General features: G+C 46.0%; 1 protein-coding gene across 1 annotated transcript in view; it reads right to left on the minus strand.

Moving 5' to 3' along the window:
• The window catches only part of PARD3B (par-3 family cell polarity regulator beta), a 1162664-nt gene that overhangs the window by 118367 nt on the left and 1031657 nt on the right, over nucleotides 1–12640 (minus strand). The window contains exon 21 of the mRNA XM_075530369.1: nucleotides 3433–3568. Coding sequence (XP_075386484.1) covers nucleotides 3433–3568 — 136 coding nt within the window. The remainder of the gene's footprint in view (nucleotides 1–3432; nucleotides 3569–12640) is intronic.

Raw genomic sequence — 12640 nt, forward strand, 5'->3', positions numbered from 1 at the left:
AGAATGAGAGAGAGACAAAGAGGTGTGAGAACAAGCCAGAACACGGGGAGTAAGGCGAGGGGTCACTGGCTCCAGCCAGGAGGGCTCTATCTCCTGGCTCTGGGCAGTGTGTAAACTTGGTAGAGGACAGTAAATGTGATGGCCTGGGAGGACCCACAGGATCTGAGGAAGGTCAAAGAAAGACTAAGCCCTCTGACGGAGGAACTAGTATTTCCTTTGTAAAATAATTCATTGATTCTAATGGTCTTTTAGGATCCACAGGGTTCGAATGGTTCAAGGCTCAACAACCAGGTACAAAGTGGGTGCTGAAGCCCACTCAGAGGCACGTGTCTTCCCAGAGAGGGTGTCCATCTCCCTTTGAAAGGTCACAGCCTAGAAAGCCCCAGGAAGCGCTCGGCTCTGCCCACACGGGGTCCCCACGAAGCAGAACCCAGGGGCGGCTGGCACCAGGAAGCTACTAAAGTCTTTCAGGTGGTCACTTCTGCTGTTTGGATTGAAGACTTCAATGATCAGACTTTCTTTTTTTTTCTCTGGCACATTAAAAAAAAATCCTTTAAAGGAAGTGTTTGCCAACGTGTCTTCCTAATTTCCTTCTCAGTGACTCAGGCGTTCCCCCGGAGAGTGTGACACGTGTCATGTCTCTCAAGCTGAGCCCCCAAGCTTCAGGAGTGATGAGCCCGGGAAGCATTTCTGGGGATGCTGCTCCATGCTGTTCATTCCAGAAGAGCAGCTGGAATAGATGTGTGTCTTCTGAAGAGGCTGGAGGGTCAGAATCCTTGGTGAATACCTGGAGAAGCATGTGGGTGGCCGACCCTGGATACTACATCCCCCCTAAAATAAACTGTCAATCTAATTTAAACTCGTTCCCCAGGGATGCTGAAGTTCAGCCTGCTTTTCTTATATCTCTGCAGGGTAGCAAGACCACAGTGTCATTTCTGAGGCCTGTGCTGGACAAAAGACTCTAGTGTTCTTCCGGCTTGAGAAGAGAAGGGGAGAGGATGTTGTGATTCTAATGCCTGCTTCCTGCGATCACAAAGAACACTCATCTTTTATGACAGTGCAGTTCCCAACCATCCCTCTGGGAAGTCTTAGCCCCCAGGAGTCTGGCAGACATAAACCCAGTCAATCTTGGCAAGGCTCACCACACACCGGAGAATGCGAAGCACAGATGAAAACAGGGAGACCTCTTTGCTCACACACTGTTCAGATGGCTGCACATTTGCTTAGCATGAACACAGAATTATTTCAGAAGGCAGGACCCGAAGGGCTAGTTACATAGCTCAGGTTGGGAAATTCTGCAGTCTCAGAAGTTTAAGCATCTTTATTCTTTCAGCTTGAGGTCTTGCTTGAATCACACAAACGAAGGCCACAACCACAAGGAATGTTTAATCTGCAATTATCTGCCTTAGTTTCCCCGTGGGAATTCAGAATGGATTTGAGATGTTTTGTGTAAAGCGCAAATAACTGTAGATTTTCGCTCATTTGTTTTATCTGGGGAGCAAACTTCACCGATACGAGGGGCTCACTTGACCAATCAACATTGGTCAAGTCTGTAAGGAGGTGACTTGTGAACCTTAGAGTCATTGTCCCTTGCTACTGAGACTTCACAAGACCCATTGCCCTAGCACTGCATATCTTCCTGTTTAACCTTTAACACCTGCAATTCAAGCTAGGAACTATTCCGATCTACAGCCACAGGGCGGCCCTGGGATGGTGTTTTCATGCTCAGTCTCCTTCTGGAAGGTTGGGGTTTGCGAACAACCACAGCTACCTCAAAAACAGGGCTCGGAAGCTACTTTTGAAAAGAGCAGTCATTGCAAACCGTAACGAACACAGTTCGTCTCTAACCCCGGGAACTTCCACGAGTTGGAATCGATTCTATAGCAACTTGGTGTACACGCACACACACATACATATAGTCGCAGGATGCCCGTGAGTTTCCGGAAGAGGCTTAAGTCACAGGGTGTGAGGTCACCAACTTGTACGAGGTATTTCTCATTAGTATTTTCAAATCCGACCCAGAGAGAAGGAGTCTACTGGAGCAAGACGCCCCAGGGGTCTCTGTGTCCTGGGCGGCACAAATGCCTTAAGTGCGCAGAGGCAGCTTGGGAGACAATCCGAGTGATTTGCACCCAAAGGCCCTAGCCTTGGGAACCCTATGCAACAGTTCTCCCTGCACTCCACAGCAACCAGCAACAACACTTGCACCACATGGGGGATCCTGTCAGAGATCTTCAAACACCAGGGCAAAAGTGCAAGGTGTCAAGTGTGACACGGGCGCAGCCCAGAAGTAAAAGCTACAAGGAACCAGCTGGGCCAGACTTCCCCACTTAGACTGACCCCCTAAATTTGCATAAGAGCATGAAACAGACGGAAGGGATCGTCCTCCTGATAGAATTCTCTCTCCAAGGGGGTGCTGACCTTTAGTGGGCACCAGGGCTACAGTTCCTTGTTTATGGCTCTCAAAACGGCACTCCCATCTGTGGTGGAAAGCAGTCGTAACCAGAGATGGTAAGGGAGAGCTATTTTACCATCAGGACTTTAGTTTTACAGCACGGACATGCTCAGGACAAAGCCTCCAATGTCTGTCACCAAAGCTAATATGTGTCGAGCAGTGGCTCTCTGTCCAGCACTGTTCTAAGTACGGAACATGAGCTTCAATCCAACGCTAAGCACATCTCTCTGAGGCCTCTCTGTGGATGTTTGGGAGTTCAGTGTGCTGTGGAGGGACGGCCTTGCCTTCTTGAAAAGGCAACAGCAAATCATGCTCTCCTGGGGGCAGGGGAGGGGGGAACCAAAAACACAAACAACAAAAACAATCTCTCCACAGTGGCCAGGTATTTTCTCTCTCCTGAATGTTGTAAGATTTGGCCAAGAACATCCTCTAATGCACGAGCTGTCGTTACTTCCCAACGCTATCTGGGTGTGCTGGTCAGATCAGCAGAAAGGGAATGCTCTGATCTAATATACAAATAACCCATATCTCTGAAGATGCCCCGTCTGAAACTCATTTCTGTTGCTTTGTTGCTAATAAGAGATGGCTTCTGCTGCATGCTCTCATAACACTTGTCCAGATGTCTGAAACCCAAGAGAGGGAGGACGTAGAATGAAACTCAATCGAGGGTGATAAAAAGTCCTGGTCCTCTTTAAAGCAGCAAACATCTGCTCCCCCCCAACTGGCTGGAATACAGTTACAGCAGGGCCTAAATATGAGAGCAATTAACAGGAGCTACTGTACAGTTGTGTGGTTTGATAGATGTAAACAACTCTGGTGGGCGAGGGAGGCTGTGGTTTGGACACTGTTCATATCTACGAAACCCATGTAACCTAAGCAGGACTCGCTGTGTATGGACAGCATTCTTGGCCATGTTCTTCTGCTCCCAACCAGCTCATTGCGATACCTTCAGGGATTGAAATCAGTCACGGACTTACCCAGTGAAGCTCATAATCAGAAGGCCTTGGTCTGCCTTCATCATCGTCGTATAAAGAAAAACCTTCCCTTCGAGCCTGATAATACTCCTTCCTCAACTTCTGGATGCGGTCAGCGCTTCCACCTGTTGGACGGCCACTGTAGGATGTAAACAGACACACCATCACGCGTGAAGCTTATTGTCTGCTTTTCTTGTTGAAGAGGAGAACCTTTGGGGGAAATGTTTAATCATGTGTTTTAAGTGTACTAGGGAAAATATAACATCAGTAATTTACAAAAGGAGGCTGGGGGTGGGGAGAGTGAAGGCCTCTATAGGCACAGTAGTTCCAAAGGTCACAATAATTGCATTAAAAATAATGATCACCTTTTAAAATTAATTGTTCTAGAACTGTCATAAAGCCACACCTTTTTCTTATAATCCCAAGTGGCAAAAGCATAATGTAGGCATCTCATTTTCTTAAATCAAACCAACCAACCAACTCATTGCCATTGAGGCAATTCTGATTCCTGATGACCTTGTAGGACTAGGCACAACTGCCCAGTAACTCTTTAAAATTTTTTTTCACTAAAATTTCATTTTATTGGGGGTTCTTACAACTCTTATAATGATCCATATATCAATTGTATCAAGTATAACTGTCCATACATTGCCACCATTCTTTTCTAGCCATTTACTTACTATTGAGCCCTTGGTATCAGGTCCTCTTTCACCCCCCCACCTTCATGACCCCCTTGATAAATTATAATTATTTTCATATCTTACACCAACTGCCATCTCCCTTCCCCCATGGTTTCCATTGTTCATCCCCTTATAGTGTGCGTGTGTGTGTGTGTGTGTGTGGTTAGGTGTCAATCGTTATGATCGGTTCCCTCTTCCTCCACTTCTCTCCCCACCTCCCCCCTACCCTTTGGTATTGTTATTCCCATTCCTGATCTGGATTCCATGTGTCATAAGCTCTTAACTCTTATCTGTACCTGTGCACATGCTCCACTGTGAAAGGCAGTACAGGCATCACGATAGAGGGGGGGGGGTGAGGAAACCTAAAGGAACCAGAGGAATATATTGTGTGTTTCATCAGTGATTTACTGCACCCTGGTTGACTCATCCCTTTCCTGTGACTCCTCTGTGACCCCATTGCCTACAGATGGGCTTTGGGTCTCTGCTCTGACCCCCCCTTCTTCTCAACAAATGTTTTTGTTTGTTTGTTTGTGTTGGGTCTTCTGATGCCTGTTACCTGGTCCCAAAGGCACCTCATAATTGCACAGGCTGGTGTGCTTCTGCCATGTGGGCTTGTTGCGTCTCTGCCAGATGGCCACTTGTTTAACTTCAAGCTCTTAAGACCCCAGATGCTACACCTTTTTAAAACCAGGCACCATCAGCTTTCTTCACCACATTGACTTCTGTACCCCTTTTGTCTTCAGTGATTGTGCCGCTGCCCAGTAATATTTTATGGTGGTAGAAAGCCTCATTTCCCCCCACATTATAGCTGGTGGTTTCAAACTACCAACTCCCCAGTTAACATCCCAATGCGTAACCCACTATGTCACCAGGAAACTTCTATTTTCTCAAGTCAGTGTTGCTTATTCCAAATGAAGTTCCAGTTGTTTGATGGAAAGGTTGGCTGTGATATAAAGTTAACATCTGCTCTTGTTCATTTCAAGCTCATTGCAGTGAGCCTCGTGAACTTTGGTAGTAGAGGTTGGGGTACATGTCAATGGGTGCAGGAAGGGCACAGAGAAAGAAAGAAGGTCGAAGTCGTGCCGCTTCAGTGACAGTAACGTCTACTATCTTGGTTACTTGTCTAAGGTCCTCGTCTCTCTACTTTTACCACTGCAGCTGTCTTAGTAATCAGGGCATCTCAAGCGATCCATCCACTCAATCCCAGTGTGGTAGGTCTCATGTAGCTCGACTTGGTTTGTAATGATCTTAGCAGTTAATATCAAATTTCAAGGCTACGAAGCAAGAAAGGGTTGATAGGCAGATCTGAATATGCATGCATCTTCTCGGGTGCATTGGAGGCTAGATTTTGTGCCAAGACCTGGGGATATAAAAGCTAACAGTTTATAGTCTTTGTGCAAAGCTTGTGGCCTGAGTTGGGAGGGACAGAGAAGGCAACAGTGCCCTGCAATAGGAGCTACACTGGGTCTGCACAGCAGACTCGGGGCCAAGTGCTCTATGTCAACATGTATGAGCAAGGCCATGGAGGAAGGTCACGGAAAGCTCCATCGAGAAGGTGACACTGTTTCTGAGCCTTGAAGGGTGGATACACAGGTGTACAACAGCGCTACTTAAGAGGAGGGAATTCTAGGCAGAGGGAAGTTTGGAAACGCAAATGATAAAAATAATAGGACATCTTGCTTTGGGGTGGCGGGGTCAATCATCAGTTTGGGCCAGCAATGACCCTCAACTTCTTCTTTCTCACCTCCCACATAGATTAGGTGGTCCATGCACCCCACTCTCATTTTGAAAGCAAATTAGAAATACAAGTGAGTGTCAGGGACTTGAGGGATCTTTTGAACGTAATACAGAAATGACAAAAGTGTGTGGTTGTTGTGTGCTGTTGAATGGACATCAAACTAGTGACCCCATGTAGAGTAGTATTCCGCCTAGCATCCCCTAGTCTGAAATACATATATTAAAAATTTACCAGTACTTGGGAGTTAATACAGATCATACCATTCCATCATGCAATCATGTTAAGCAGTATTGCACAATTACTACCACAATCAGTTTCCAAACACTCTATTTATAGACTCCTTGACTAGTCTTCCTTTTACCTACCTGCCCAACTGTACCCCCTTACGAAACCTTTATTTTATTTGTTGCCCCTATAGGTTCATCAATTCCGAGTTGCGTATACTGAGAAACAGAACCTCATATAACGCAACTTCAAGAGCGTGACCTCCAATGACGTAACACCTCTGAGATACATCCTAATATGAACAAACAAAACCAAAGCAAAAAATACGTAAAAGGTTGACAACCACATCAGGTCTAGCGTGCATCCGAGGGGGAAACGACTGACAAAATTTTAACAGTTCAAGTCAGAATTTTGCCTTTGATCTTCTCTCCTTATCTCTCCAATTCCCTGATTAGTAACACCCTCTTCCTCCCCACCCCTCAATTGTGGCTAGAAGGGGGGCACTGGAAGCTTATTTCCAGGGTAGAACCCACAAATGAATCTTGAGCTCTTACTGTGGTCCATAGTCTTCTGCAAATTGGCAATGCTATGAGCTGCCCATTGCCCCCCTTACCCCTGCACCCCCCTTCTATACACCCAGGGAGCCATTACTCCTGCAACTATTTCTGAAGGGTTATCTATCTGGACTTCATGTACTGCATGATCTTAGATATGCAAATGAACATTCACAAATCTAACATGATTAATAAAGTAAAACAATTAGAAACCGTAATAGTCAGGGGAGGAAATATTTGGGAACGAGGGGATAGTTATGTGGTTCGCCAGAGCCATACAGCACCCTGAATTTATCATTCATTCCATGAGGCCCTTCTGAGAGGGGCTGCTCAAATATCTTACAGGAGGGTGTGGGGTCTCCACTATATCCACGCTCCTTCACATCGATTTGGTTGTGTGCTTTTGAACTTCTGATACCCCTTTCCGTCGATTCCTCATGATCTTATAGACTAACATGCTTCTTCCATGTTGGTTACCTTGCTGCCCTGCTAGATGGCCGCTTGTTTAACTACAAGCCTTGACAACCCCAGCCCCTAGCCTGCAATCTTGCTGGGAGCAGATCAACAAGTCTTTTCTCACATGGTGTGGCTGAACCACAGACCTATTGATTGGTATCCCATTGCTTAATCATTGTGATACACTTTGACCAAAGTGTTTCACTCACACATCTTGGTACTTTAATAATTCATAACAACGTATGAATCAGAAGCCATTTGGCAGTGTTAGTGGTTTGCCCTTGACTACATGAAAGGAGGAGATTTTAATCCACACACAAGTTCCACAGAGAAAGGTTTGCCACTGTATGTCCAGACACGACAGCCATGGGAATCCTGGGAGGGACTTCCACTCTGAAACACATGGGCCCACCATGAGTCAGAACGCACTCAAGGGCCATGTGCTCGGTTCAGATGAATCACAGTGCTGCTCACTGTCCTGAGCAGGTGTTTGGTGATCCCTGGCCCGGCGCACAGGGTATAGAGTGCGAGAGGGGGAGAGAGAGGTGGGATGAGGAGATAGGGGTGGCTACCTTCTATGGCCAACAAGAGCCCCCAGATAATACTGTTGGGCTTTAAGTTCACATTCCTAAAATGAGATGATTAAAAGCAATAGGAAAGTGTCGTTCCTTTGTTTGCTTTTTACAATACTGCTTGATGCGATTGAACTATTGAACAACATAGTATCTGTATGTTTCCCAACAAAATAGTTTGGGGGAAAAAGAAGAAGAAAAATGATAAACAACATAATGATAATAACAATAAAGAAAAGAAAAAACATCAAATTGTGCTGTAACATGTGAAGCTCACACTACGCAAAAGAAGCAGTGGGTGAACATCCGGCGGGAGCGTGGGGGGCGGGGCGGGGGGGTGCTTCCCCCCCTCCCCCAGAGAGTGAGCTTTCTGAGAGCAGGGACACGTGTGTCCTGTGGAACAGCCCGTCCACCATGGGTGGGGAGGACTTGGAACTGAGCACCAGAGGAGCTCCACAAACCCCCAACAGCTGACACTCCTGCTTAAGAAACAAACACACCTTTTGAGATCAGATGCTATTCTTTTGCTTCAATATGTTTCTCAGAACTCACAAAACGGTTCTAACTCTTTTTTTTTTTCCTGCGCCCTTTTTTTCTTTATTCTCTTCAGCCCTTGCAAAAGATGACAAATAAGGAATCGTAAAAAGACTGCTCTGTTTTCAGAGCCCGGTGAGGCAGGCAAAGCCACACTGCTCTCTTCTGAGCTGCGCCCCCGCCCTGGCGTTACTGAGATGGCCAGGGTGTGTGTAGCCAATGCGCAGACTCGTGCCCATGACGTGTATTCACGAGCCCCTTCAAACTCGCCAGATGATTTTAATCAACAGGGTGCAAACATCGCATACATAATCTATTAGTTTACCCCAAAGAAATGGAAGCATTGAATTCTAGCGGAATGGAGTCATCAGTAACAAAGCGGAGGTGGGGTGGGGGTGGGGCAGAAAAGGAAGCGAAGGAAGCTGTTACTACTACCATGTTTGCAGCAAAACAAAACGGAAGGAAGCAACTTCAATCTTTCTATATTTGTGTGTGTGTGGGGGGGGGGACGGGGACGGAGAAGCATACTCAGCGTGGTAATGACTCTCCCATATGCCTATAAATACACAAATTAAAAAATTATATGGGTTTGATCAGGTTGCTGTTCTTAAGTAAAAGCATGGGGCCAGAATATAAAATGAGGTGGTGGGGATTCCAAAATCTCCCCCATGGCTGACAGGAACACGACTGCTGACGCACAACGGACATGTGGCCTCGGAGAAGAAACAGGAAAGAAAAAAAGGTCAAGCAAGTCACGGACCGGCTCAGGGAAGAACGTGCTGTGACTTCTCCAGGTGAGCATGTTTTAAAGCCAGCAGGGGCGGTGTGCAAACCTCTCGCGATAAGCGACAGGAACTACACCGCACACCATCTCTCCAACTCGCATGCCACTAGAGCAGTGGTTCTCAACCTGTGGGTCGCGACCACTCGCGGGGTGGGGGGTGGGGGGTGGGGGGGTGTCGAATGACCCTTTCACAGGGGTCACCCGATTCACCACAGTAGCAGAATTAGAGTTATGAAGCAGCAATGGTCAGGGGTGGCCACAACATGAGGAACTGAATTAAAGGGTCGTGGCATGAGGACGGTTGAGAACCAGCGGACTAGTAGCTGTACCAAACCTTTCCAAAGGAGGTGTTTTATATCATAACATCCGGAACACCGCCTTCTGATTTCCCCTCTTAGCTTGTCTCTGTAGACAGGATGCACAAGTTTACACTCAAACCAACAAAAACCACAAACGCAGAATTACAGGCTAAAGCAATGAGGTGATTCCATCTTGGGTTGAGCGTGTAGAAACTTGGCATCTTGAAAGGGGACTATAAACCCCTTTGTAACACTGGCAAACACAGTGGTGATAAGTACAGTTTGTGGAGAATTTCTGTGGCACACACTCATAACCAAATACAGACTGACACAGGGATCGGCCAGGAACAGACATCTCTAGTCACTTACAGCAATCTTTCCTGACGAGACTAGCCATCACGGGAGACTCTTTCTCAACCATTACCAGCCTACTAGAGTGACATTTGTGTTTGTTTACAATTCCCGTGTACCCAGTATTATCTATGTTATTTTAAAATCTCACAAGCATACTCAAAGGTTGTTGTTTTGAGGTCCTGTCAAGTCAGGTCCAATTCACGGTGACCCTATGAACAGCAGAATCACACACTGCCTGGCATTCTACCAGCCTCACAACAGTTCCTATGTTTGAGCCCAACTTTATGGCCACCGTGTGAATCCATCTCATTGAGGGTCGCCCTCTTTTTCACCAACCTTCTACTTTATTAAACATGATATTCCTCCTCCAGGGACTGGTGCGTCTTGATAGTATGTCCACATATGTGAAGCGAAATCTTGCCACCCTCACTCCTAAGCGACATTCTGGCTGTATTGTTTGTAACACAGGCCTGTTCCTTCTGTTCACGTTGCATGGCATAGTTGATGTTCTTTGCCAACATCACAGTTCGTAGTGTTGATTCTTCACCCTTTCTTCTTTCTGGACACTCCAGCGTTTGCATGAGGAAGAGGCTATTGAAAATACCATAGCTTGGATCAGGTGCGCCTTAGTCCTCAAAGTGATATATGTCATGGAGGTGATGTAATGTGATTTCTTAACTGCCTTCCACAGGCATTTCCTGTTGATCCAAGCAATTAAAATGAAATCCTCGGCGATGTCAAGCTTTTATTACAAGCTTTTACATAAAGGAGGAGCCCTAGTGGAGTATCAGTTACATGTTGGGCTACTCACTGCAAGGTCAGCAGTTCGAAACCACCAGCTGTTCCTCTGGAGAAAGACAGGGCTGTCTACTCCTGTAACCGATTACAGTCTTGGAAATCCCTGGGGCACTTCTACCCTGTCCTATAGGGTCACTATGAGCCAGCATTAACCCCATGACATGAGTCTGGTTTTTTGACCTTATCACAAAAAGATGAAGAATTTGATGTTCACAGCGAATAGATAGTTAACAATTCTGCCTGACTTCAAAACACTAACACTAACTTTCCACCCAAACGTACTACCTTAAAACCACGTCTTTTCCTTCAGAGTGCTTATAGCTTACAGAATGGGTTTCGTAGCGATATCCTGAACCAGAGCAGAAGGCAAGGCTACCCTGTAGGGTTTGCTTCCCAAGCACGCCCACTTTCTCTTCCCTCGGTCCTTATTATTTCCCCAGCTTTTCCTTGCTTAGCAGTACAGACTCCAGGAAATTGTATGCCTGGTGATATTTGAGGTGACATGAGATTATGGTGCAGCCATATAACATCAGTCCAAGTATGAATCCTCCATTTCCAGCAGCCAGCTCCTCAGTCTTTCTCTGTTATCAGTTTACTGGATGAAGTCACTTTGGCCACAGTCACGAAGAGAAAAAGCAACACCAACACAAACCCTCCATGACAGCTGTGTCCATATGAAGGTGATCAATGGCACTCCGGCACTTTCCCTGTGCTTCAATTTTACGTTAAATTAACTCAAGAAATATAACAAAAATCTTTTCTATTGAGTGAGTTCTTGTAAATTACACTGCCTAGGCCGCCAAAGGCAGATGTTTGTTCAACAGGCCCTGCATGCAGCACGTTAGAGCTGGACCATGCTTTAACGTCATCATGGATTTCAGAAAGCCTGCCATTTTCTTCACAGGCACTTACAGAAATATATTCCCGCAGCTAACAAACCCCACACCAAGGCATTATCAGCGCCCTTGGGATCTGACCTGCTCTTCATAGTTCATAACAACCGCAATGGTAGTAATGGCAGTATTTTTTAAAATGAATGTCCATTTGTGAATGTCATAGAAGCTGCCCCCTCCATCACTGCTGCAGGCTGGAGAAAAGAAATGAGATTATGCCTACGCTCTCCTAGACACGATATTTGTACTTTCTACACTTCATCTCATTTAATCCTTACGCAAATCTGGGCCCTGTGTTGGCATTTTATAGATGAGACCACTGAGGTTCAGAGAAGCTAAGCGAGCAGTTCATATATGTTGTTACATTAGGATTTGTATGCCTGTAGTTTAAAGCCACGTCAAGCTGCCTGGCAAGAAAGGGCTTCAACTGCTGAAGGGATTGGGCTGCAGCGGCAGGAGCAATTTACCAGTATTTCAAGGCACAGAGTGTGGGGCAGGGCCCGTTTGCAGCCTTGCCAGCTGATCTTCCTCTTACGTGCATGGATCTTTGCCATAAAAACAGAAATACAAGTAGCGAAAGTAATCGTTATACATGCAATGACGTTAGTATTCATTAAAGAATGATGATGGAGTGGTTGCAGACCGAACTCTGGGCAATTAATATGACATCTCTCACAGGCTTGTATGGAAAACTGGCATAAAACTGAATGATGTGCGGCAGAGAATCAACATATAATCAAGATCCCACATAAAACAGAAAGCAAGCCTGAATCCCGTAGGCAGGGAGGGCAGAGCCTGAGAGAGCTCAGCCCTGGCGGAGTGAGGGGGTTGGTCAATTGCACCAAACCTAGGTTAATGTTGTATTTCCTGGTCAGTAGTGTGTGTGTTTGTGTGTGTGTGTGCAAGTGAGCATATTTGTAAACACAGATACCTTAACTAATAAAAATGAGTCCCTGGTACAAATGATTGACATGCTCAGCTGCTAAACGAAAGGCTGGCAGTTCAAGTCCATAAAGAAGCATTGTAGCTGAAAGGTCTGGTGATGTATTCTAAAAACCAGCCACTGAAAACCTATCAGTGCAGTTTTTCTCTGACACACATTGGGGTCACCAGGAATTGAAGCAGATTCAATGGTACCAGGTTAACCATGACTAACTTGACTCAAATCATATGCAAAGCGCTGTCTTGGTAGTGCCTGGAGACATGTCCCTCTTCATTCTTAGGGAGGGTGTTGCCTCTGGTGAGCCTATAGGGTTGCCAGCCTATGGCCAGATGTGGTGACGCAGTGAAGAAACAGAGTAGAACCATAATAGGATGGATTCCA

Source organism: Tenrec ecaudatus, chromosome 13 (assembly GCF_050624435.1).
Source record: "Tenrec ecaudatus isolate mTenEca1 chromosome 13, mTenEca1.hap1, whole genome shotgun sequence".
Lineage (NCBI taxonomy): Eukaryota > Metazoa > Chordata > Mammalia > Afrosoricida > Tenrecidae > Tenrec > Tenrec ecaudatus.